This window comes from Crinia signifera, chromosome 1 (genome assembly GCF_055691185.1).
Source record: "Crinia signifera chromosome 1, ASM5569118v1, whole genome shotgun sequence".
Lineage (NCBI taxonomy): Eukaryota > Metazoa > Chordata > Amphibia > Anura > Myobatrachidae > Crinia > Crinia signifera.
This window is the reverse complement of record NC_139217.1, coordinates 108,394,031-108,421,814: the sequence shown is the minus strand read 5'-3', so window position 1 is coordinate 108,421,814 and position 27,784 is coordinate 108,394,031. Positions and strand designations below refer to the sequence as shown.

The window sequence follows — 27,784 nt, the reverse complement described above, 5'->3', positions numbered from 1 at the left end:
GTAAGTGCGAAATTTCATAGCTAAAATACTCACATTCAGCAATTTCGCCCCTGAGTTGCTCAAGCAGCTGGGGCTGGCGCCTGCGGAGGTCCGACCACCGCCTCTCCAGCTGCCCGAGGGACCTCCGCACCCGAGTGCGGGCGTAAATTCGGCGCCCTGCCGCTGCATAGGCCCTCCGCTTATGCCTGTTGGTTATGAAGGGCCCTGCACGGCCCAGCCTTGTCTCCATGACGGAGACAAGAACCCTCAGCTCCGCATGTGTGAAGGGTTCTGCCCTTCGTGTCTCCGCCATGTTGACAATGGCATCTATCAACCAATCAGCTGGTGGCATTGGTTGATCACAGTTATTTGTGTTAATAACTTTATTGTTCATCTTTACATGAACAGCGTCTCTGCGCCAACACAAATGGTGAAAAATTCGCTTGCCTTCAAAACAGTAGTGTTGATGTATGGCAATGAACAAATCTGATATATATAAAACACAGTGTGTATGCACTTAGCAAATCCAATGACGCCTCGCTCCGCCAAGCAACGCGTGCTATAGCTTAGCAACGCATAGCTGTACTTAGCATTATTTACTCTATGCATCTATGTGTATGCGTACATTTATGTGTAAAAGACACATACACACACTTGCAGGTATCCTGAGACCAGCATTATACAACAGCCCTGCCTGCCTGCCTGCCTGCCTGCCTGCCTGCCTGCCTGCTCCTTGAAATGTTGAAACATGTGAATAAATTCTAATATCATATATATAGATATATATATATATATATATATATATATATATATAGATATATATATATATATATATATATATATATCTGCAAACAAATCAGACATCAACACATGAAAAAATCCAAAACACATTACAGAATAAATCAATGTACTCACCAGTCATCAGGGATAGTATCAACTGCAATAATGAAGATATAACAAACACATAAGATCCCTTTAACAAGGTATAATAATTAGCACCAATATTTATCTTCCCCCCAAACTAAGCACATATGATAAATATCTCCTATTTCTTTGCCATTAGGAGGGCAGGCTGGCTAATTTTCGTGTTGTAACACTGACAACTAACACACTGTACTTATTTGAAGGGGTGATTTGTACAATAATTGGTGTGTTCTGTCAACTCAATAACATGTACCTGAAGTATCTTTGCGCCACAGAGTCCCGCAGCTGGTATCCCCTCCGGCATTCAGGGGCGCGGGATGGGCGCATGGGCGGATCTTGCGGCTCAGATGGTACCTCCCACTCATCAAAGGGTATCTCACGCCGCACAGCAATGTTGTGGAAAAATATACACAGGCCCACGATCCTCGACACCATTTCAGGCGCATATTGTAAGTCACCACCAGTGCGGTGGAGCACTCTAAATCGACCTTTTAAAAGGCCAATTGAGCGCTCCACCACTTGCCTGGTGGCAACATGCGCCCGATTGAATGCCTCCTGTGGGCCCGGTGCTGGGTAGCTGTACGGCGTAAGTAGCCAGGGCGTACATGGGTAACCGGAGTCACCCAGAACCCACGCATCACGGCCTTCCAGCTCTTGGAGTCTATGCCATATCCCGGTTTGTCGGATGACATGAGAGTCATGGGCACTTCCGGGAAACTTCGAGTTGAAGGCGAGAATCTCCATGGATGGGCCACATACCACCATCACGTTCAGTGAGTGGAACAATTTGCGGTTCCTATATATTTTCTCACTTCGAGATGGAGGCACAAATGGTACATGGGTGCCATCCACAGCCCCTATCACATTAGGGAAGCCAGCAATTTGATGGAAGGCCTGCTGGCTTCTGCGCAGGGTCTCGGTGGCAAATGTCATGGCCATGAAGTGCCCCTTGCGCCTGAACATGGCCGACGTCACACGCCTCAGGATTCGGCAGAAGGCCGGCTGAGATATTCCAGCAAGTACTGCCACTACTTGTTGGAATGATCCTGAGGCGCAGAAATGCAACACCGCCAGCAGCTGTGTGTGAGGCGGAATTGCTGTCGTGATCCCGTGTAGAGGTTCCAGATCGCTCTGAATTAAGGTGAGCAGATCCAGAATGACATGTGGCGGTAACCGGTACCTAGTAAGTACCTCATCATCGGGCATAGCAAACAGAGTCACCCGTGTGCGATAGATTCTAGCACGTCCTGGCCTCCTTGGCCGACGAGTGGGGAGAGCCGCAAGTGCCCTTAGCCTCCTCTCCATGTAGCGCATAATAGCTTCAGCAACCTATAAAGAAATGAACATAAATACTGATGCACCTATGCACATAATGGCCATATCCCACTACAAATAGATTTGTAGCCTTCAATACGTACAATAGATGGGCGCCCCATGAAATCCCGCAGATCCATTTGACTCTCTAATGATGACACAATAATATGAACTCAATACACACCGTCCAAAACACACAGATAAAGGTGTCAGCATTTTTTGCCGACATCATGTACTATGACACATTTCATCTATTGCTGGGACATGTTGTTCTGCAATAGATGAACCCACACAGGTTTAAGCCCTGTGAGTGAAATAGTGAACATGTGACATGTTGCAATAATAATACACCACTTTGCTGGCCCAACAATCTGTAGTCAGTGAGGCAATAGTGCATACATTCATACACTTACATTGTTAATGGATATCATATCTACAAGGAGCATGGAAGAGCTTACCTTAGACCCTGACAAGTCCAGATCTGAAGACAAATGATTCTAGCAGGAAGACATTATTTATAGGGCTCTCACATGTGTGGTCTATAACAGTAGAGATGAGTATTGCATGACTTGTGGCCTGGATTCTCTAAGGGAATGGGCTACTTTTAGCTTGCACTAAAACGCCACAATACCACAGTAGTCATGAATGAAATGTCATGTCATGCTAGCAAATAGCATGTGTATTGAGCAATAGTCACAGGTGTATCAGAAGATTCTATGCAATGTTAGCATTGGTGACCAGTATTTCATGTCGAACTTTCGCCAGGTTTTACACAATGGAATTTCCGCCACCGTATGCGGCGCGAAAAACCAGCGACGTACGCTCACGCACGGAACGCAGCTGCCGCTGATGTCCGCCAAACAGATTACACAAACAGTATATAAAGGTGTATTAGAAGGTGACAATGTTGTTGCTAACATGTCTGGATCCCAACCAGAGGTGGACCCAGTGCTGCAGCAACTATTTGACCAGATGGACTCCAGCACCACCTATGTGCCACTGCACATGCGGGCAGTGGGTAATGAGGAGGCTGCTGGCCCTTCTCCAGCAGGGGAACCTGCACCTGACCATTCTACAGCAGGGCAACCTACACCTGGCCCTTCTGCAGCAGGCCAACCTGCAGCTGGCTCATATCCACCATCAGCAGAATTGTTTGGAACACAACAGGGGACTTCACAAGGTAGTACCATGGCCAGCACTTCAAGTGCAGCGACTGGTGCCAGGGGGCGTGGCCAGGGACGTGGCAAGGGGCGAGCCAGTGCAACAGCGGAACCACCCAAAAAAAATAAGGCATATGAAGCACAGGAGCTGGCCATCCTGGTTCCCCGAGCACGTGATTGGATAGAGTGTCCATCCGAGAGGCTGACACACACACGCAGATGGAAGATTTGGGAACAGATAACGGCAGAGATTAATGAAGTAGCGCCACAAGTTCGTGAGACGGACCATGTGAAGAAGAGGCAAGTTGTTTTGTGATACATGTGGCCAGTAATAGCCAAGTAATGATTGAATTGATCCTTAGATGCATTTAGCAAATGGCCCGTGAGGTTGTTACGATACACATACATTATTGCCATGTAATTTCATTGTGAGTTAGAGTAGGGTGATTGTGAATGTGTATTGTAACGGTTGATATCATAGTTGCATGTAATATTATATATGGGACAATAATCACATGTTGTAATATGTAGCACAGAGCAATGGCTGCAACAGCTAACATTGGGAGTGACATGTATTAATATGTCAACTTACATTGCAGGTGGCAGGACTTCAAAACCAACCTGAAGAGCAAGCTGACCAAGCGGTGGGACCACAGCCAGACATCTGGGGCCGGCCCCATGCCATCAGGGCTAGAGCTCACCCCCCTGGAGGTGATGGCCGAGAGCTGCATATCAGTTGAGGAGATCCGGGGGGTGAGCACTATGGATAGCGAGGCCCCAGCTGAAGTGTTTGCGTCTTTTCTGGAAGGTAAATATTGGTCATGCCATAAACTTGTGCAAGTAATTATCGTAGAATGTCTCCTAATTGTGTTTATCTTTGCCCACAGACACCCCACCGCTTGGTGACGACTCTGTTCAGGAGGTGGAGGAGTCCGTGCCACCTGGCCCCAGAGGTAGGCCTGTGCAGCAGCAGGCATCGGGCCAAGCCGATTTGGCCGCCTTGGCCGAGGTGCTTGGGGACATCAACCAGCAGGGAGACTTGGCATCAGAACGGGTGCGTAGGACCGAGGAGATCCTGGCGAGCTTGGTCAGCACCCAGCAGTCCATGGCTGCGAGCATGCAGGCCATGGCTGCAAGTGCTCAGGTGCTGGCCGAGCAAGCCACCCGCCAAAATGATCTCCTCCTCCACCATAATGAGCTTATGGTGGAGCTGGTTACCAGCAACAGGGTCCTAATGGCATCCGTTTCTGGTGCATTACCAGCGGCAACACTCCCTGCTGGCAGGAGGGGTAGACCAGCCAACCCCTCCACATCATCTGCTCCACCTGCCCCAGCATCTGGCCGTCCCCGAAGAGCTGCTGCACAGGCCAAGGAGCCTACCAAGGCCAAACGTGGTCGGAAATGAACTTGTGGCTGCATTAATCTCTGCCGTTATGTGTTCCCAAATCTTCCATTGTGCTGTGTGTGTCAGCTTCTTGTGTCCAATCACGTGCTGAGGGGAACCAGCTGAGCCCTTGCTTCATATGTCCTTTGTGGTTCCCCTGTTGCCCTCTTTTGCCTGGCATTACTGTCAGCTGTACTTGAAGTGATGGCCATGGTACTATCTTGTGAAGTCCCCGGTTGTGTTCCAAATGATTCTGCTGATGGTGCATATGAGCCAGCTGCAGGTTGGCCTGCTGCAGAAGGGCCAGGTGTAGGGTGCCCTGCTGTTGAATGGTCAGGTGCAGCTTGCCCTGCTGTAGAAGGGCCAGCAGCCTCATCATTTCCCACTGGCTGCATGTGCAGTGGCACATAGGAGGTGCTGGAGTCCATCTGTGTGCAATTATATTTGTTTTGTATTATTATTTATTTTGCGGCATTCCTGCCATGTTGTTTATTGTTTGTATGTATTATTTTATGGTCATTGCATCACACTGCCATTGACTGTGACATGAATATAAATAAATGTGTTTACTTTACCCAAAATGTGTGGTTTCATGAGTACATGTCAAATACACATGTGTATTGCTAGTATTAATATTCTGTCATGTCCATTGTTAGCAGTTTGAAAGTGTCTGACAAGTACAGCATATGTGGGTGTTTAGTACGGGTTCCTTGAAGCAGCAATGGTTTCAATTAAAGCAGTGAGTAATGAGTAAAGGAGTAGATTCTATTGGGTTCAGGTGTTAATGGTTGTAGTCATTAGGCGTACGTTCGCCTACCGCATGAACGAGTGGTGTACGCAAAGCAATAGTACACTTGTGGACACCGCACATTTCTGCCCTTTTTGATCGCGTGCATTCGGAGTGGTTTCCGAATGTACGCCCCCCAACATAAGTGTACTCCCCCGTGTCCGCCCATGTTTCCGCCCCGTTTTGCCCACTTTGAAACTACGCCCATGTGCCATTCCGCATGACGCCCATAATACGCCCATATTTCCCGACTGATTGCGGGCAACAGTTTTGGACGGGATTTTGCCGAACTGGTACGGAGTCTAGGCGTGGCACATGCGCGTTGCGTTCTCCACGCATGCGCAGACGGCGAAAAGACGCGATCCGTAAGAATGCGGTAAAGTCCGCGTCAATCAGAATAAGGGCCAGAGTCTGTTGTTTCCCGGGTGCTCCGGTACGTCATATTGCAGACCAGGTAGACAGATTATTGGGAGGGGCTGGGGAAGACCCAGCGGTCTTAGTGCATGTTGGCACCAATGACAAAGTCAGTGGTAGATGGGATGTCCTCAAAAAGGACTTTAGGGATCTAGGCAATAAACTTAAGGCGAGGACATCTAAGGTAATAATCTCAGAAATATTGCCTGTGTCATGAGCTAGCCCAGGGAGACAGAGGGAGATTAGGGAGGTTAACATGTGGCTCAAAGACTGGCGCAGGAGGGAGGGATTTGAATTCCTAGAAAACTGGGTGTGCTTCTCGGTCGGGCGCCATCTCTTTTGCCACAACGGATTGCACCTGAACGAGGAGGCGGCAGGGGTGCTCGGGTTTAGAATGGTGGGAAGGCTTGGGGAGATTTTAAACTGGGAGGGTGGGGGGAGGGTTATATGAGACGGAATTATCGTTTTAGGAACCTTCTGCAACTGTAACAGGTAACATGACAAGGGCAAAGACGAGATTTGAAATGCCTTTATCTCAATGCTAGGAGTTTAACTGGTAAAATGTGGGAAAAAGAGACCCTAGTTTTGGAGGAAGATTTTGATCTCATAGGTATTACTGAAACTTGGTGGGATGAATCACATGAGTGGAAGGCTAACATAGAAGGTTATAGTCTGTTTAGAAAAAACAGATTAGGTAGAAGGGGAGGTGGGGTTTGTTTATATGTTAAACCATCCTTAAAACCATACATAAGGGAAGACATAAACAAGAGCACAATGGAGTCGGTAGAATCGGTATGGGTAGAAATCGTGATTAATATTAAAGGGGCTAAAAAACTTATAGTGGGAACATGTTATAAACCACCCAACATAAATAAGGAGGAGGAAAAAGACCTCTTGCTACAGGTGGGAAAAGCAACCAGCTTAAGGGACATTATTATTATGGGTGACTTTAACTACCCAGAAATAAATTGGAAGGATAGGTCAACTAGTACCGCTAAGAGAAATGTTTTATTGGATGCCCTAAATGACCACTATTTGTATCAATTTATTGAAAGTCCAACCAGAAATAACAATATTTTGGATCTCTTGATAAGCAACAACGGGGACATTGTTACTAGCATAACCACATTGGGAAACAGTGACCACAATACTGTATGATCACATTTTATTTAGATTTTAACAATGATAATTATATTGGAGCAACTAGGTTCTTAAATTTCAGAAAAGCAAACTTTGGTAAGTTTGAGGAGTCCATAAAGTATATAAACTGGAAGGAATTATTTAGAGGTATGGATACTACTGAAAGGTGGCAAACTTAAAAAAAAAATACTGCTGGAGGGCACTGATAAAATTATTCGGTACTTGTGTAGTTTCATGGCGCCAGCATGGCGTCTAAGTCCCCTTGCTGGCACCGTGAAACTACACAAGTACCAATTATTCCTAGGGTAAATAAAAGAACAAATGTCAAAAAGAAACCTATGTGGCCTAACAGCAAAGTCACATTTGAAATAGCTAAAAAAAAGCAGGGCATTCAAAACATTTAAACAAGATGGGACACCCAAATCATTTGCTGCATATAAAGAATGTAATAAGAAATGTAAAAATACAATCAAGATGGCTAAATTAGAGACTGAATGTAAAATAGCTGCAGATAGCAAATCTAATCCCACAAAATTCTACAATTATATAAACAGGAAATGGTTAAGGAAGGAAAATATTGGCCCACTAAAAAATAAGCAGGGTATCCTGGTAATAGAATGTTAGGGCATGTCTGAGTTGTAAAAAATGGAAAAAATAGGAATTAGGTAATTGAAATTCCTCCTGTAATCGTTGAAAAGCTTTTATACTGTCAATGCAGTATAACTGTCCTAGTGTCCCCACACCCCTAGGAGCCCACACCCGCTCACCAGAAAGCACATAGAGCTCTTCAGTGCTCTCAACCCGTTGAGCCGCAGCTACATGAAAAGGCGCCTCTGTCTGCTGAGCACTCGGATAAAACAGCAGCAGGACGTCGGCAGCACTAAAAAAACCTTGGTCTTTGGTTTCCCAAAAACCAACCGGCGTGTGCCACTGCCTAGTACCAAGGGCGCTCTACCTACCTGTCACCTCATGTCCTGGCCATCCCTGCCATACTCAATTCCTGCCTTCAGGCTGCCTTGCCTACACCTCATGTCACAGTCTGTATCCTTCTCTCTCTAGACCAGGGTTCCTCAAACTATTTTGCTCTGGGACCCCATCAGACAATAAAAAATATTGCAGGACCCCAGCAAGTTACTACAGAAGGTCATCAGGTCACAGGAGTAGTCAGCAGACAGCACATACATGGCAGCATTGTGGAGGCACAGAGTGATGGGAGGAGTCTAAAATAACAGACAATTCAACATATTTATCAGACTCCTGGAATCAATGACTGAGATTAGAAAAGTCATCAGCCTGATGGTCAGTAACATGGAGTCGCGACCCCATGCTGAGAATCTCGGGACCCACTTTGGGGTCAGGACCCACAGTTTGAGAAACGCTGCTCTAGACTGTAAGCTCCTTGGAGCAGGGCCCTCTTCCCTCCTGTGCTTCCCTACATCTCAGCTGTATTGTGTACTCAGAATTGTGCTGCTAATTGTTACCTGTGCTCTGTTTCTGTTCTTCAGTTACTGGTATTTTTAGTCCTCTTTACCCTGTGTTATCCTAATATGTGCCCTATGTATGGCGCTGCAAACCACTTGTGGCGCATTATAAATAAAATCTAATAATAATAGTAATAACAAAGATGAGACAAAAAGTGTAACTTACTGTCCCAATTCAAAATGGTATAGACCAGATCCAGAGGCTCACACAATAAACTGTATACATGCTATTGGCAGCATAGAAAAAACCCAAAGGAAAAAGCAGCACTCAGATATATTTTACAATTGAATCTGTAAAACGATTTCAATATCTGGGCTAATACAATAACTAAAATAGCTCAGGAACACCAGTCAGTTTGAAAACTGAACCTGCACTGGATCATATAGATAGTACCAATAGGGTATGAGTATATTCCCAAATGTTGTACTACCACACTGCTCACCACTGGAGGAAGGAGTCTGGAACAAGGTCTAATCGATCCAAGATGGTAAGTCCTCACTAGATATGCGTCATCAACATACAGGTGTAGGGGTGGAAGGTTTTACAAATTGATGGTACCAGGTAAATGTCCAGAAATATAGCACATCATTAGAGCAAGTCTGTGTGGGATAGTTCCTGAGAGCACCCAAAGCTTTTTGCTGTTACAGGCTGGCAGCTCTCTCAAGCAGCCTGTAGCAATGAAACACGTCATTAGTGACCTCTGCACAGGATTGTTCTTACACTGAAGACCACAAGAGAAAATGAGGCCGCAGAGGTCCCATCCCTTTCTTGCGCCTCATCTCCTTCCCAGCCCCATCCACATCTCAACCCCAATCTCTTGCCCACACCCAATCCCCTGCCCAAATCCCATCACTTGCTCACAGCTATATCATGGCCTAGCACCCTCCCCTACATTCACCCTGACCCAGCACCCTCCCTTGCCCATACAGAGGTGGTGGCTAGTAGAGGAAATGTGCCTGTTTACTTGTCTGGGCTTTCAATATATATATATATATATATATATATATATATATATATTTTTTTTTTTTTTTTGAGGACGCAGCTTGTCCAACACTGCGTGGAGGCAGAACAATCACAAACGGAACTTCTGACAGTATCAGTAGGGTGTATTGGGGTGCAGTACACATAAACAATAAAGAAGAGCAAAATTATATTTTGGTTTTAATTTTTTTATGTGCAGCTTGTCCAAGTGGAGGCTGAACACATGTAACTTCTGACAGTATCAGTATGGTGTATTGAGGTGCAGTGCAGCACACCACACACACACACACACACACACACACACACACACACACACCACAATGTAAACAAAAATGAAAAGCTGACTGACTGCCTGTGTACTGTACCCCACTACACTGACTGACAGCCACTGCCCTCTGCGCACTGACACACTGACTGACACAGCCTGCCTAACAAGACTAGTACACTGACACAGCCTGTACAAACCCCCTGCACAAAGCAGCAACCCCCCTGCACAAACCAGTTACCAAAACCCCTGCATGCCACAAAGCAGCAAACAGCAGCAAACCCCCTGCAAAAACCAAACCCCCTGCACGCCACAAACCAAACCCCATGCACAAACCAAACCCCCTGCACAAACCAAACCCCCTACACAAACCCCCTGCACGCCACAAACCCCCTGCACAAAGCAGCAAAGACCCTGCACACCACAAACCCCCTGCACAAACCCCCTGCACACCACAAACCCCCTGCACAAAGCAGCAAATCCCCTGCACACCACAAACCCCCTGCACAAAGTATCCCCCTGCACAAACCCCATGCACAAACCAACTCTCCTTCACAAACTCCCTGCATGCTGCATACCCCCTGCACAACTTTGCACAAGTAGTAATATGTATTAGGTCTCTACAAAACAACATCCCCCCCCACCCCCACTGCAAGGAAATGGTGCCAAATCCTCGAGACACTGAGCCTACAAAGACTTGGCATCTTGCGTGAATCCAGCGCGAGATTAGGGCGCTAGGTCACGCTCGGTTCTCCGAGCAAATCTGGAAACTCGCTAACGCGGCTCGCGGCAGGCTTGGGGGGCGCTGTTTGGATTCCTCAGAATCTGAACCGCTCATCTCTACTTGAAGTACAACACAGCATACTGTATAGATGTCTTTAACTTGACATTGCATTTAATGTGTGAAAAATGTTATATATACCGTATATTGAAATTGACACACCAAAACGTAAGTATGGTTTATTTTATGTCTGCAGTAATGGTGGGTTGATTTGTTTTTTTTATAGCTGCTGATCTTATCAGGAGGAGGCAGCTCCAGGAGTCCCTGGCCAGGGAGCTCACAGAAATCAATGTATTGCTGGACAGTCTCCAAGAACATGTTGACAGCATCATTGATTTAAAGCTTACATTTTTTCTTACAATTTTGTTTTGTTATTTTTGAAACATGTTATGTTAAGTTTTAAATAAAAATCAATAAATTGTTGAAATTTATAATTTTTGCATTCTAATTAAAACTTCATGATTGTATGTGTGTGCGTGTAGACATATACATATGTCTTTTGTTGCCCTGCAAAAGGGACTTGCCACACCCAAATAAGGGGTGGGTCCTAGGATGGAGCAGGCATGGCAGATAGCCACAGCCACCATTTTCATCATTTTGGGGGTGTGCCCAGCACTCCCTGAGCAGCTGAGTAACCCCCCGGTTCTCCTTCCTGCACTGATAAATGCCTCAGTGATAACTGGCTTTGAGCAGGGCAGCGGTGATCACATGCTCCCCCAACTGTACCCTCTCCCCCACCCACAGGACACCTCGGTCCATGGGTGGGACAGCGGGTCAATGTCCTATTAACAGGACTTGTCCTGGTGGAACGGGGACAGTTGGGTGGTATGATATCTAACATATTTAAACATCACTGTCTTGCACTCAACTACTTAACTCACTTACATCCACTGTACGTCTCCTCCTGGATCCCCTGCAGTTTACCTACAGATGGAAAAGATCAGTAGAAGATGCAATCAATATGGGAATGTGTGGTGCCCCAACGCCCCACTAAATTACTGTTCCCCAAACCAGCACAACAGGGGTTAATTGTGCTCCTAGGGCTTCGCGCCCAGGAGTGATTGGCAGGGGAGGCAGAGAACTAGGATTGGCGGTTAGCCAGGAAAAGGTGGACCCGAGTGGCGTGAGGAAGGAGGAAGTGCGGGGCAGGAGAGAAGTAAAGGACTCACGTGGAAGGAGGCGAGTGGTGAACGGGGTGGTGACTGACCTGAGCCGTGCGCAGCCCAAAGAAAGAGAAGCGGCTGCAGCAGCGTGACCCCCGCCGACCTCCAGGGGAGAGAGAGAGCGCAGGGAGCCCCGGAGCCAACGGCGAGAAGGAGAGAAGCGGCTGCAGCAGCGTGACCCCCGCCGACCTCCAGGGGAGAGAGAGGACGCAGGGAGCCCCGGAGCCAACTGCCGCACGTCACAGCAGAGTGTGTGCGGCGGGTCTCACCCCGCGCGTCACATAGGAAGACGCCAGAGAAGAAGAAGGCGCCCACACCTGTCCTGTCAGCACCAGCCCAGCGAGGCGGAGAGCCACTGAGTGCGGCAACGCTGCGGCTGCAGCGCCCCCACTAGTGTGCCCCGCCGGAGCGAGAGACCCCATGCGAGGACCGGAGCCTCTTGGAGCCAGATGTCGGGACGGGCAGGAGCCTGCAACTGTATCCAGGCATCAGGTACTGAATCCCTGCCTTACACCGCACTCAGCCATGCCCCTGTCTACCAGCGCCATCCCGACCCTTCCCTGCATCAGTTCCCGGGGAGCCAGTAACAACTGAACGTCACCCTACCCACAGGGCTCCCCGCATGGGCCTGTCGCCCGCGTAACGGCCTCCATTCCGTCTAAGGGCATCTGTATTCATTGAGCCCCCGTTTGTAGGAGGACAGCGCCATCTTGTGGCTAACCCAGGGACATCATCCTTCTTGCTAACAGTCCCTTTTACCTAAAGGATCACGGAACTGTTGTTATACCGGACACACCTGGGAGAATTGACATTTCCCCACACCCCCTGTGCACAGGTTGTTCGGGACTAAGGTCCATTCCAGGTGACGTCACCTTAGGTAGCTCACTGGGGGCCAGTATTGGTGCATTAGTTAATCCAGTTATTGCCTATTGTTATGTCTATTGTTGTGGTATATCTATGTATGGTTTGAGATGTGTATAGGTCGGAGGTGGTCCCAGTGTTAATGGTACCGTGCCGACTTGTTGACCCAGTAGTAACCACAAAGCGGGGGTGTTTGACCCCGGACACCGTCGCGGTACCTTTGACACGTGGAATCGGTAGGCCCTAGTGGGCTCATGCGTGGTGTGATTAGGTTGTCACACCTTATTGTTCTATTCGGTAAATGCTAATCGTGCCAGTTCATATTCATAACTGTTGTAACTTGTTAGTGTGCCTTAAATCCCAAGTGCTGCGGTGCCGTGAGGGTCAGTGGCAGCGGTTGTCCTTGTTCTTGAAATAAACCTGAGTTATTCTGTCAACTAGTGTCCCTTTCATTGAAGCGTCTACCTCCTGTGAACCGGAAGCTCGACGAACCTGAACCACCCCGAAGACGCAAGGTAAGGGAATATCTCTCCCTTCGTGCACCGGCCACCACATCTCTTTTGGCGTCACGAACAGGATCCGGGTGCATCAGGAGAGCGACAACTCGGTGAAAGATGGAGCAGCAACAAGGCGGAGGGGCGGCACAGCCGCCAAACCCACAGAATCAAGAACAGGACGCAGAGGATGCAACACCGCCTGCGGCCATAACCCTGCCATACTATTTCGGGGCCCCGTGGCTCCCGACCTACAGCGGAGATGATGATCAGCTGCCAAAGACCTCGTTCGCAGACTTCAAGCACAACCTCGAATCCACATATCGGATGTACCAGCCTAGTGAGCAGCAGAAAGTGGAAATCCTCATGGGACAACTAACGGGGTCGGCACGTAGAGAAGTGGCTTCATGGCCGTTGGCAGAAAGAAAAAGTGCCCCGGACATGCTGAAGAAAATCTTCGCCACATTTGAAACCACAACCATCCCCGAGCTCAAGATGAAGTTGTATGCCCGCAAGCAGCGGCCAAATGAGTCTCTACGGGACTATGCCCTGAGTCTGCAGGAAACACTAAAGGCCATCATGGCAGTGGACCCGCAGGAAGTGCGGAATGCGGACGAGGCCCTAACGATCCAATTCGTTGAAGGAGCATCCCAAGAAAACGTTAGGGTTCAACTGCGATTGCTGAAGTCGCAAATGCTGGGCAAGACCTTCCGCGACTTTAAGACGGCTGCCCTCGCCATTGTCGGCAACCCCAAAGGAAGGGAGGAGGAATACCCGGAACTGATTGGCTCCAGGGAAGGGGCGAAATCAACAGGAGCCACCGCCAGCGGTACAGAAAAGGCGAGACAACCCCACGACTTGGCGGTACAGGGTGGCCAACAGCCCGACAAGGACGCGATGCAGACACTCCAGAAACAGATGGAGGGGTTAGCCGTAGGAATGGCGGAGATGCAGAGAGAAATGCGTCGGATGGCAAGCGCACCGACACCGAGCTATGCAGAACCGAGATGGAGAACCGAAAGACAAAGTCCGGCCCGAAGAAGGTGGGAACCGCCCCGAGAGTATGAGCGGCAGCCTCCCGACCGGTTGGATGGGCAGGGACGTCCGACGTACTACCGAAGCCAGGAGGTCGGAAGCACAGAGAGAGGTTGCGACCAGGACGAAGCTTTAAACACCAATGCCCCGAGGTCAAGGGCCGAGCCTCGGGGAGGCCAGGAAGCGTAGGTCCAGCTCCCGAAGATGGGCAGGCTTGTTTCGGCAGACAATGCTATATAGGTGCAAGCGAGTTACCTGCCACCCCGGATCGTCACCCTCCAACCCGCATGAAGAACCAGGGAAGAGTGGTTTGGTTTCACGTACAACGGGGATACGGTTTCATTAATTGTGCTGACGCAGCAAAGGATATCTTCGTCCACTTCACAGCTATCGAAAAGAAAAATGCAACAGATTCCTATCGAAGTCTTGGGGCCGGAGAGCCGGTGGAATTCGACATCATCAGGGGAAGAAAGGGCCTCCGGGCAGCCGACGTCACTGGCCCTGGTGGCGTTCCAGTCAGAGGTACCCAATATGCCGCAAGAAGAGAGCGCCGTTGGAATTACCCGAGCCACAGAAGTCATCCACGGTACTACCCCCCAAAAGTTCCACCCCGATGGGGTGGTGTGTACCCCGAAGAAACAGAAGATGGGGTAGGAAGAAGTAATGGGAAAGCGTACAGATGGGGCCAACAGAGCTCTCCGGTTCGAGTACAGAGTGAGCCAATGAGGAAGAAGCGGCCACATACCGAAACGAACCCCAAGTGGGGGCTGAACTCGCACGCAGCCGAACCCATGTTTATAGTGGCTGGTGGCCAGACCTCGAAGTTCGACGGTGCCCCTCCAGCATCGGCCCACAGAAGTCAGCGCAGGCTCCGCCCAAGACCGGACCAAAAGCTAAAGGAAGCACCAAAGGATGATGGGGATGAAGAGCCGAAGGGTGAAGCGGTACTCTCGCCTCCGCTGCCCACTGACCCTCTCGAGCTATTGATGATGGTGGGCTGGTCCATTATGCCACAGCAAGCCCAGCCTAGGCCGCCAGTTGAATTAATCGCGCCTCGCGCGGCTGAGGAGGTGGCCCCCGAGCTAAGGCGATCCGAAAGGAGTACTCGGGGTACACTTCCCCGGCGGTACCAGGATTAGATGCCCTTCCATAACCTGTTGTATGTATTGTAAACTGAAAACACTGTCATTGTTATCGTTATAAACGAGATTTGAACAAAAAAAAAGGGGACGATTATCCGCTAAGTTGTGATGCGCGGGGACACGCATCTGAAAAGCGAGGGTGAATGTGGTGCCCCAACGCCCCACTAAATTACTGTTCCCCAAACCAGCACAACAGGGGTTAATTGTGCTCCTAGGGCTTCGCGCCCAGGAGTGATTGGCAGGGGAGGCAGAGAACTAGGATTGGCGGTTAGCCAGGAAAAGGTGGACCCGAGTGGCGTGAGGAAGGAGGAAGTGCGGGGCAGGAGAGAAGTAAAGGACTCACGTGGAAGGAGGCGAGTGGTGAACGGGGTGGTGACTGACCTGAGCCGTGCGCAGCCCAAAGAAAGAGAAGCGGCTGCAGCAGCGTGACCCCCGCCGACCTCCAGGGGAGAGAGAGAGCGCAGGGAGCCCCGGAGCCAACGGCGAGAAGGAGAGAAGCGGCTGCAGCAGCGTGACCCCCGCCGACCTCCAGGGGAGAGAGAGGACGCAGGGAGCCCCGGAGCCAACTGCCGCACGTCACAGCAGAGTGTGTGCGGCGGGTCTCACCCCGCGCGTCACATAGGAAGACGCCAGAGAAGAAGAAGGCGCCCACACCTGTCCTGTCAGCACCAGCCCAGCGAGGCGGAGAGCCACTGAGTGCGGCAACGCTGCGGCTGCAGCGCCCCCACTAGTGTGCCCCGCCGGAGCGAGAGACCCCATGCGAGGACCGGAGCCTCTTGGAGCCAGATGTCGGGACGGGCAGGAGCCTGCAACTGTATCCAGGCATCAGGTACTGAATCCCTGCCTTACACCGCACCCAGCCATGCCCCTGTCTACCAGCGCCATCCCGACCCTTCCCTGCATCAGTTCCCGGGGAGCCAGTAACAACTGAACGTCACCCTACCCACAGGGCTCCCCGCATGGGCCTGTCGCCCGCGTAACGGCCTCCATTCCGTCTAAGGGCATCTGTATTCATTGAGCCCCCGTTTGTAGGAGGACAGCGCCATCTTGTGGCTAACCCAGGGACATCATCCTTCTTGCTAACAGTCCCTTTTACCTAAAGGATCACGGAACTGTTGTTATACCGGACACACCTGGGAGAATTGACATTTCCCCACACCCCCTGTGCACAGGTTGTTCGGGACTAAGGTCCATTCCAGGTGACGTCACCTTAGGTAGCTCACTGGGGGCCAGTATTGGTGCATTAGTTAATCCAGTTATTGCCTATTGTTATGTCTATTGTTGTGGTATATCTATGTATGGTTTGAGATGTGTATAGGTCGGAGGTGGTCCCAGTGTTAATGGTACCGTGCCGACTTGTTGACCCAGTAGTAACCACAAAGCGGGGGTGTTTGACCCCGGACACCGTCGCGGTACCTTTGACACGTGGAATCGGTAGGCCCTAGTGGGCTCATGCGTGGTGTGATTAGGTTGTCACACCTTATTGTTCTATTCGGTAAATGCTAATCGTGCCAGTTCATATTCATAACTGTTGTAACTTGTTAGTGTGCCTTAAATCCCAAGTGCTGCGGTGCCGTGAGGGTCAGTGGCAGCGGTTGTCCTTGTTCTTGAAATAAACCTGAGTTATTCTGTCAACTAGTGTCCCTTTCATTGAAGCGTCTACCTCCTGTGAACCGGAAGCTCGACGAACCTGAACCACCCCGAAGACGCAAGGTAAGGGAATATCTCTCCCTTCGTGCACCGGCCACCACAAATGCATTACATTTTGCAACATCTGTATGTGCGTTGGCCATACGTGATGGTCCTCTTTGCTCTTCAGTTCGGTCATTAACACAATTGTCCCAGGCATTCTCTACTCTAAGTTGTTGAGCTTAGGGGTCCCAGTAGCTACAAATTCCTGGATTTAATTTATATTTTTGAATAGGGAGCAGTATGTAAGGTTGGGGAAGTACTCGTCTAATGTTCAACAATTAGCATGGGGGTCCCACTGGGATGGGCTATTTCACAATTGATTTTTCATTATACACTAACAACTACAGATCTTGTGATCTTTCTGAGATAAACAAACTGAATATTAAGCTAAACTCAGTATATGTGAATACTTTTCTTAGTAATCTGTATTTGTGTGCAAGCAGCCGACAAATTATCAGTTCACCATGCCCGCTCGCAGTCCCTAAATGCCATGTTACGGGCTGGGTTTGAAAAATGACAGGTAGCAGCTGATTGGTTGTTTATTACTCTCCACTTTATCCCTTTTTGAAGCTTGATACATCTGGCCCTCAGTGATGTTTTCATGATAAAATATCTAGAATTGTGCACAGTAGCACGCCACTCGCGTCTCCGACAGGTTCTTCTTTATTTTTCTCATTTAAGAAATAACTTAAATTTGGGCTTAATTTGGAGATGTGACCCTACAGTGATAGTAAAGTTAGCACAATGTTCATTAAACCTTAATCATTCTTTTTCCATTCAATAACTTTAGAACAATTAGAAAAGTATGCATTTATGTGTTATATTTGTCACTATAAAATTAGCACGCCTTCTTGTGTAAAAACAAACATATTACCTAGAAGTCTTTTTGTTATAAATGGCAGCATTTCGGGATTGTTCATTTCTGAACATCTAGAATCCAATTTAGACAGTCCATTACGGTAATTAACTGCATAGAATTATAACCCTGTGGTATCAGCAGCAACTTTTTACCCCGTTAGTTTTAAGAATGCAGGTCCCAGCGGGCAGAGAGCAGTCAGAATCAGAGGCGGATCCAGTAAAAAAAAAAAGACAGGGTGGCCGCCGTGATTAGGGGAAGCAGGGGTGGGGCCAGGTGGGAGAGTGGGTATGTGGCACCAGACATTTGCTGTGATTATGTTGTGTCCACTTAAGGTTGTTAGAGAGATTCCTTGGCACGTGCCTTGGTGCTCCTGCACAGTAAGGGGCCAATTCTGAGTCACTCGCAGTGAACCAAAATCGGCCCCTCCCCCGATGGTCGGGGTTTGCGCATTTGTGTGCATGTGCAAACACCGACTGCGAGTCGCCTCTGTGATTTACATTGTTGCTGGGGCATTCACAGTGGGGAGGGAAAGGAGGGGCAGAGACAGCACTGGGACATGGGAATGCCCAATGTTTCATGGGCCTCCCCATGACGCTGGGCGTTCCCATGCCAGGGGCGGGCGGCTGACATCCCATGATGTCAGCCGCCCGCCCTGTCTTCGTTCTGGTGCCCGCAAATATGTCAGTCTCCACTGACATATTTGCGGGCACCAGGAGAAATCATTTGATGATCGTCAACCATCGAATGATTTCTCCTGCTGCGGGCACATGCGAGGGGGTGTGTTTTCATAAAACATCCACTCGCATACGAGTCAACCAGAATCAGGCCCTAAGTGTGAGATTCCGACTATCTATAATTATTAGTTCAAAACAATTGCTATTAGGCAGAGCTCTGTAGTGTAGTAACGTCATATAGCTAGAACCGCATGCCTCCTATGCAGGAGTACATAGCTCCATCAGTGAGGTAGCTTCTTCTAGTAGAACAGGTCATGGGTTCTAATACTGGGTGTAACACTTGCAAAAATACAGTATGTTCATAATAAAAAGAGTGTGATGCCTATTATCCTGCTAGGAGAGTAATTCAACCACAGAAGCTAAATCAATGGCATTCAATTAACTGACTCAAACTTGCAGGGGAGGAGAGGTGCCCCTTGGGAGCAGGAGCCTGGCAGCAGATGACTCCATTGCCTCCCAGAGCTACACCTCTGCATGTACGTACTAAATTAAAATGTTCAGGCAAAAAGAGGAACAATAACAAGACTGTAGTTATTCATCAGCAGGAATTAGATGGCTATGTATAATTACACAGCACACATATGCTATGATTTAGCAGAACATTTGTTATAACAACCAGGTAAGACAGTTTGACACAATGAGACTCTGGCAGCGCTGACTGGGAACATGACCACACTCCTGGTCACGTTGACCATGAATTTCCCCGAGTACAATCATTGCAGGCAATTTCCTTTTGTTTGTTTGCTTTGTAAAGGCCAAATAGTGCACAGGGAATTCTATAGCATTGACTTGTAGATTTATTACACACATTTACGGAAAGTATAATTCCCCAAAAGCAATTTCTTCTTCAAATCATTTTTTTCTACTTGGCAAGTAATATGCATAACAAAAATCAAAACTTCCCATTAGAAATAAAATATAAATCTAACAATAATATCTAAAAAATACTGTACACTGGTGAAATTAATTTATGTTACAATCAAAAGAATACTATTTCTGTATCAATAAATGCCAGCTACATAAATGCTAATTAAATATATTAAAGAGAAGACATTTGCAACCCACTAGGGCCCTTATTCAGATCTGATCGCAGTACAAAGTCATTCCCAAAATGGGCAAAACCATGTGCCCTCCAGGTGGGGGCAGACTTAACATGTGCAGAGAGAGTTAGATTTGTGTGAGTTATTTTGTTTCTGTGCAGGGTAAATACTGGCTGCATTATTTTTACACTGCAGTTTAGATTTCAGTTTCAAAACACCCCACCCAAATGTAACTCTCTCTCCACATGTTACATCTGCCCCACCTGCAGTGCACATGGTTTTGCCCATTTTGAGAACAAATTTGTACTGCGATCATATCTGAATAAGGGCCTAGGTGTCACACTGATGCTGAGCACTAATTAAATATAAGCACTGTGTCTTTGCAGGCTGTTTCCCACTGTGTTCACATTAATGTAAGCACTGTGAGTAAGCAGTGTGCTGTGTTAGTGGTCAGTAAGTAGTAACTAAATAAATAATACTATTATACTATATATTTTTATGGTACATTTTGTGTGTGCTGTACCCCCACTGCATTCACATCACATAAGCATTTTTTAAAAAAAAATCTTTATGTACATAAATAATACTAATATATAGTAAATAGTATAGCATGCAAGCACTGCACTTTTTTTTCTTCAGCAGCCGCATCCCAGACACTGTGGCCAGCAGTGATTGGGCAGACGGTGGAACCCCCCTCCCCACCCACCAACTGCAGAGTTCCTCCCCACCCAAAGGCTGCAGAGCAGGCAGCCCATGGCATAACTCCCTCCTAACCTGGCAGAGGGGAGTAAATTGAAGTGGGTGCATTCAGGGCAGGTGAGTAAGATTGCTTCAATTGTAAGACAAGATTCTAGTGGCTTTCACAAGGACCTGGCTGGGAATTGAGTATAAGGGTGTACAGGTTGCAGGCAGCTCTAGGTGTAGTTGCATAGAGAGGATGTACTGTGGGGCTATGCAGCCACACCGATCAAGTATAAGGTCTAATGGTGCAGTGCATCATAATGGTACTTGTTTAGTTTCACGGCAGCACTTCCCAGCAGATTGCATCGTATGCAAATCGCATGCAAATCGTATGCAAATATTGCATGCGATTTGCATACGATTCAATCCGCAATGCGATTTAGCACACCCCCACTATCCACATCAGCCCAAAGCGTGGCGAGCGCATGCGGTAAGTGTCCTGCCGACCTGTTGATACCCCCACTATCCACATCGGCACAGAGTTGACTTTATAAAGTGTGGCGAGCGCAGCGAGCCACCGAGCCCGAAGCATGCCAAGTGCAGCGAGCCCCACGAGGGGACGCGGAAAACGAGCCCAAAGCGTGGCAAGCTCAGCGAGCCCCGCGAGGGGACATGGATTACTTGACGTATTCCGCAGCCCCTCACCATGCTTCGGGCTCGTTCTAAGCAGGGCTCGCCACACTTCGGGCTCGGTGGCTCGCTGCGCTCACCACACTTTATAAAATCAACTCCATGCCGATGTGGATAGTGGGGGTATGAACAGGTCGGAAGTGTGCGTACCGCGTCCCCTCGCGGGGCACACTGCGCTCGCCATGCTTCAGGCTGACGTGGATAGTGGGAGTGTGTTAAATCTCATCGCAGATTGAATTATATGTAAATTGCATGTAAATCGTATGCAAATCGTATGTGAATATCGCATGCGATTTGCATACAATTTACATATGATCTGCTGGGAAGTGCCGCCGTGAAACTAAACAAGTACCAAAAAATTGTACCTTGTGCTAATTTTAGGGATGGATTTGGGGTGCGGCTCCCATTTAGTTGGCGTGGCTGGGTTGCCTTGGGGTGGCACACCATAACATTTGTTTAGCACTATGTATTTTTCCACTAATTATACTTTCTAGTATTTTCACTTATGTAACACTTTTTAACCCCTAGCTTCTGCTTCTTTCTTTGCTCACTAATACCATAGCAATTCACTGCTGTGCTGCCCTGTGGTGACTGGCTTTAACTGTCTTTTTTGGGGTGCTGCGTCCCGGGTTCATTAACTTAGTATTAGGGACATAGGGACCCACCAGAAAATTTACGAGGTTACCTTGATGCGTTTGGTGGGCTAGTATTTCTTGGCCAACAAATATTCCAAGAACCTCAATTTATTGCTCTATATGAGATAGCAGAGCTTAATATTATAGAGTGTGCATCAGGCACCGCATGTCTTTCTTTGTGGAACAAAACATTTATGTGATTTTAGCAGTATTCATGAAAAAACAGATCCAAAACTAGAAACTAGTCAGGGTAGACAGTGGCAATATTACTTCTGAGCCTTTGAGTCACTTGAAATAGTGACTCATAGATACCTTACCTCCTTAGTTTGCATTATAGCACCCTGATACTATATTTAGACTTTGGGGTTTTGAGATTCAAGTGCATAATTTTGTATTTTTAGCATTAAACTGTAGTTGCCATGCTCTTGACCATTCCCTAATTCTACCTAGTCATTTGATTTACTCCTCCTGGTGTGTCTTCCCTGTTGCAGGGCAGTAACTAGGGTAGTGTGGAGTGTGCACTGTTGGCAGCACTTGTCAATTATATGTTTTAATTACTTCCAATTGTAGATTCCCTCCTCTTTGAATTCCTGGCATTTCCTAACTACACATTTCCTTCCCCTAACCCCTCCATTATTTCTACCTATACACCATTCATGAACCTAATTTCAGAGCTCTTAGTTATTCAGTCACACTGACCTTTAATACATATGAAGATGCTAACATACCAAACATCCAAACCCATTGTCTGTGGCATTGCAGTCAGACACTCTATTCATTGAGCACTTGCATAGAAAGTTAGAGAATTCTAACTATTTTAATATGTGTGATACATTGATGTATGTACTGGTAATAATATTTAGTGCATTGAAATTTACTTTTAAGTAATAAAACATTGGTATCATCTTTGTATATTTTTAATGATATACAGTACTCAATAGAAGCTGGAAATGACTAGAGAACATTTGGAGTTATTTAGTATTTATAATTATTATTATAAATCCCCCCCAAAAATTAACCCTAAAATGAATGAGTGTGCGTATACATGTGGTAGGGAATATAGATTGTAAGCTGCATTGGGGCAGGGACTGATGTGAATGTTCAAATATTCTCTGTAAAGCGCTGAAGAATATGTGTGCGCTATATAAGAAACTGTTAATAAATAAATACTAAATAAATAAATTGCACCCATTATATTATATTAATTATATAGAGTTTTTTGTCTTTGAACTAAGCCTTGGGGGAAATAAAGTGGACAGAGAAAAATGACCAACCAAACGGCTTCTAAATGTAATTTTTCACATACCACCCATAAACCCACATACTTCCCATAAACTGGCAGTTATGGGCTGATTGGTACTTTATCTATCTCCAATATATATCCAAGCTTTGAAACATATCCTCCCTAGTCATAAAGGGCAGTATTCAATGCCACTGGTGAAGGGGTGTCTGTGGCGAGGGTAGCTAGTTTTCGTTGAGGATCGCCAAAAACAAGCCATCCTCGCCATTTAACCCCCGCACCGGCCGCTCGCCCTATTCAACGATCCGGGGGACTCCTCACCATCCTCTGAACAGTGAGGTTTGCATCTAATGCCTCTAATGCAGCGAGCCTTGCCATTTTGACTGCCGCACTCACCGTTTCCACCTCGATGGAAAAAAACAGTGCAGGGGGGGGGGGGGTCAGGTGAACACTGACCGGCATGATGTGACGGCGAGCTATCGGCACTGCTCACCACCACAGCTCGCCAAACTGCATTGAACATACCCCAAAGACTACAATACAGTAATCAAGGGTCATATCTGTGCCCTCTACTACTGAACAAATACACTTTCATAGAAAGTTTTTTGATCAGATGTTGATGGTGGATGGTAAACATCTGATCAAATAAAGTGATTTTTCAGTCTTTCCTCTTTCTTTGACTTATTCAGCAACATCCAAAGTTAAAAAGTAATTTATCTTATACATCAAAAAACTGTTCTGTATTAGAGATCCCCTGTACCTTAGAGAAGGGAAAGGAAGACTTTTTAATGATCAGATGGCTCTAAACATTTATCATATTCTCAGCTCTATCTGTAACATAATTCACATTCACATCGTATAGACTGCACATATCCATATGCTTTACTTCACTCCATTAGCTATGCTTTTTATTCCTCAGTTCAGGCACAAATCAAAGATGTGATTTGTTCCCCAGGATACATCAGTGAGCTACCTAACTGAACTTGTGGAGTGCTAAGGAGTCCTCAAGGTTATTTTTCTCTCAGCATCATGAATTTTATTCATCTGTAAGGTTGCTCTCCAACCTCTATCTACAAAAAACCAACACATGTAGAGTCTTAAAGTTTTGCTGCCCCCCCCCCCCCTTTACACCTTTTCCTCCAAAGATTACGCAACTATATCTCTGATCTCTTCTGCCGAGCCTAAAAGAGAAAGCAGCAAGGAAGCAGAGGAGGATGTACTTCACCCCTCGGCAGGGCACCAACCTCTACGAGGCGTAGGTGTCATAGTTCATTCAGTCACCAAATACAACTTCTCATTTGCTCTGCAGGAATGAGGACAAAGCACTGCAAGGCTAGTGAGAATATTCAGTTACATCTGATACCACCCAGGCCAGGTATGGGCATAAACCAAATATGTGTACATGTGTTACTGATATTTTCCCACAGTGGGCCTGAGTCATAGATGGAGGTATTCTATTTGTCCTGATATTTCCCGACAGGGAAAATATCAGCACTTACCTATTCAATGCTGCCATTAACGACAGCATTGAAGGGTGGAGTCGGATCTGTTTTGTCGAAAACGGCAGTGAATTGTGGAATTCACGGCTGTTTTCTGACAATCCGCGGCCGTTTATGACAATTTGTGGACTTTCCCTCACTGGAACGTTGGTACATTGAATACCGACTGTCGACCTAGACTCATATCGACCTTCCTGCATGTCAACCTAGACTTACGTTGACCTAAATGCATGTTGATCTAATGACTATCGACCAACATGCTGGTGACCTAGTGATCCATACCCGCTGATTTAGTGATTACTTTTTCCCCCTCCTTTTGCCCTTCATGAGCACCTTTGCACAGTAGGGAATCCCGGATTAATAAGCCCCGTATGCAATGATTAAGGGGGAGATTCTCTAAGAATCTTCGCCCCCCTTCGCCGCCCATCGCATACTTAATTATGGCATATGTTGTAACATATGCGATAATTAAGGCAAAGGACAGCTCTTGCGTTAAGAGCTGTCCTTTGCGGTGGGAGTCGCCGGGTCCCAGCAGGTCCCGGCGGCTCCCCCCTCCCTCACACACCCAGCGCTGCTGCTGCTGCGCCAGGCTCTCCTCCTCCCTGCACCCAGAAGAGGATCAGTGCAGGGAGGAGGTCACAGGTCCGGGCAGCACTGCGCTGTGCTGCCCGGACACAGGTGAGGGGGGAGGGGGCGATGCGGGGCGGCGGGGGGTCGGCGCGGGGCGGCGGAGGGATGCGGTAGAAGCCCATTGGCTTCTATGGGGCATCGCCAGATTTTTCTGGCGATGCCCCCCGCCGCGTTAACCCGGCGGGGGATGCTTACAGCATCCCAAAATGCGGTAAAAACCCGATAACGGGGTTTTTACCGCATTTCTTGTTTAGAGAATCTCCCCCTAAATAATATTGAATGCCCAAAATATCTAGAAGCAAATAAGGGAATGGATGAGAAATATTTGTTACAAAATACAGTTTATTATTCATGCATCAATGTGAATATATAAAAACTGAACTGGTAATCAAGTTATAGATTATTCAGATACATTATAGGCTTCCTTAACTTCACAGAGTGCAAGTAATCCCAAATTATTAAATGAACCTATGTACTTAATGATCCGACAGGAGTATACCGTACAGTGGAATACAATATAGTAATTCATTTAGAGTGCTAATTGAGCACACATTGAGCACATCTAAAGGTTCCCATACACGTTACAATTATTGTATACAATATTGTATACAATATCGTATCTCATCGCATCTCAGTTTTGTGATGAGATGAGATCTAGCACAAAAAGTATGGGCTGCACATACTTTTTGTACTAGATCTTATCTCATCGCAAAACCGAGATGCAATGAGATGCGATATTGTATACAATATTGTATGCAATAATTTTAACGTGTATGGGCTCCTTAAGGCAATCCCTACTGCATATCACACATCTGTGAACATGTAGCTGGACACTTAAATCAGTGTAATCAGATGCACAGAGTTATATAAAAAATATAAATAGTAACAATAAAACCAAAAACAGTCCCATGTGAATAAATGTATCCCCTTTAACACACTTCTTTTATTTTTAGATACCAACATTCCCATAAAGATACATTGGATTAGAAGGATTACGTTAAATTGAACAAAGAGTAACATAGTAACATATTAATTAAGGCTGAAAAAAGACGTTAGTCCATCGAGTTCAACCTAAACTTGGCAGCCATTAAAGAAAAGTTTCTTCATCCCAAAAATGGAATGAGACTATATCCAAGCATGACTGAATATCAAGGAGAAGTTATCAATGCAATTCAAGAAATGATTTATCTCTAAGCAAATACAGAGCCTTTATGTTGATACCTACTTTTTAGATCAATTCCAAGTTAACTGAAATCCAATTATGTGTAAAATGGCAGTAATAGCATAGTCCCTGCACTTACCACGAGAAGCATGTTTAATCAGTATGCTGTTCCCAAATCACACACGTAGTAGTAATATGTTCCTAACCTAGTGAGAGACATCCTTTAGTGGGTGCCTCACACGGATTTCTCTAATAGTGTGTGCAACAGCTGTCACAGTCCTTGCCCTGTTGTTGTTGCTAGCCAGCCCTAATTTGATTATTTTCTGTCCTTATTCTTGGTTTGGAAGTCTCCTCAAGGGTGACAGGAACACAACAAGGATGACAAAAACCTAATATCTGTGTTTCAGGGGTCAGGCTGTACATCCTTTAACTCCCAGTTGGGAAATGTTATTGTCACTCCTGCCAGCCCAGCAGGATAGGATTTGGTTGGAACAAAAGGATTCAAAACATCAAAATGCTTGCCATCCCGGAGGTGACACACAAATGTCCTCGTCACACTAACAGAAAGGTATCACAACTCTTCTCAGGTCAGTCTTTTCCAGGATTCTCATTTATTACCTTGTCCAAAACCATAATACTGTATGATGGAGATTATATTCTCCACACAGAACAGCAGGAGCTGGAATACATTACATGGATAGGTAATCATCTCCTTAACACTTAGAATTGTTAGTTGTTTTTTATGTAGAAACAGAAATACACAGTATTCTCAGAAAAATATATGGTATAAGGCAAAAGATTGCAAAAAAACTATTTTCTGGCAAATCTATCTTAGCTAGCTCTATGTAATGGTATGTATACAAACTTTAGTACAGCAGTAAGCAGAAGGATTTGTATCTGTTGTAGCAGAAGTCTTTGGTCCTCCTGGTATGAGAGGAAATGAAATACTTTGTATAGAATAAAAAACACAAACGTATAGCATCACTGCAAAGGTGTCTTCTGTTGATCTACATTTGAAATTTAATTTTATACTTTTTTTTTTTATTGTCCAGCTGCATACTGAGAACCACTTGTATTTTATAGTTTCTTTCTCAGCATGCATACTTATTCTGTACTCACAGACATTTACACAGTGATACTTTTCTTGGAACGCTTATGTGAGAAAGCCGCTGCCCAGACAGAAACAGAAAACGCCCCTTGTTATGCTGCTTTCCCACTGCAGAAACGGGTAAAGACACGGTATTGTTAAATGGGACTTTAAAACGTGTCTAGTCGGAAACCCCTTTCCCACTGCATCTTGTAAACGGTATATTACTGATTAATTACCGTTTATGTACCATTCACATTAAACCCGTTTTGAAAGGTACAAAAATGGTACCCCCCTGGTACCTGGCAGCTGGTACCCCCGCTCCCCCCTCCCCTGGTACCTGCCAGCTGGTACCTGGTACCCCCCTACCCCCTGCCCTGGTACCCTGCTCCCCCCCTCCCCTAGTACCTGGCAGCAATCCATCCGGGCAGCGGGGCAGTGCAGTAGGCAGCGGCATGCCCCCACTGATGCAGGAGCATGATTCAGGAGGCTGCAGCTGGTGCACAGACAGCGGGGGCACTGGGGATCC

At 46.9% G+C, this 27,784-nt stretch overlaps 1 protein-coding gene across 2 annotated transcripts in view; it reads right to left on the bottom strand.

Annotated features, from left to right (window-relative positions):
- The window catches only part of REELD1 (reeler domain containing 1), a 62,694-nt gene extending 36,117 nt beyond the window's left edge, over nt 1–26,577 (bottom strand). The window contains exon 1 of one of the 2 annotated variants that reach the window (XM_083171229.1): nt 26,308–26,577. In XM_083171229.1, the coding sequence (XP_083027355.1) occupies nt 26,308–26,319 (12 nt within the window). In that variant the 5' untranslated portion in view covers nt 26,320–26,577. The remainder of the gene's footprint in view (nt 1–26,307) is intronic. The other variant, XM_083171222.1, reaches the window with a different exon arrangement.
- Nucleotides 26,578–27,784: the final 1,207 nt, after the last annotated feature.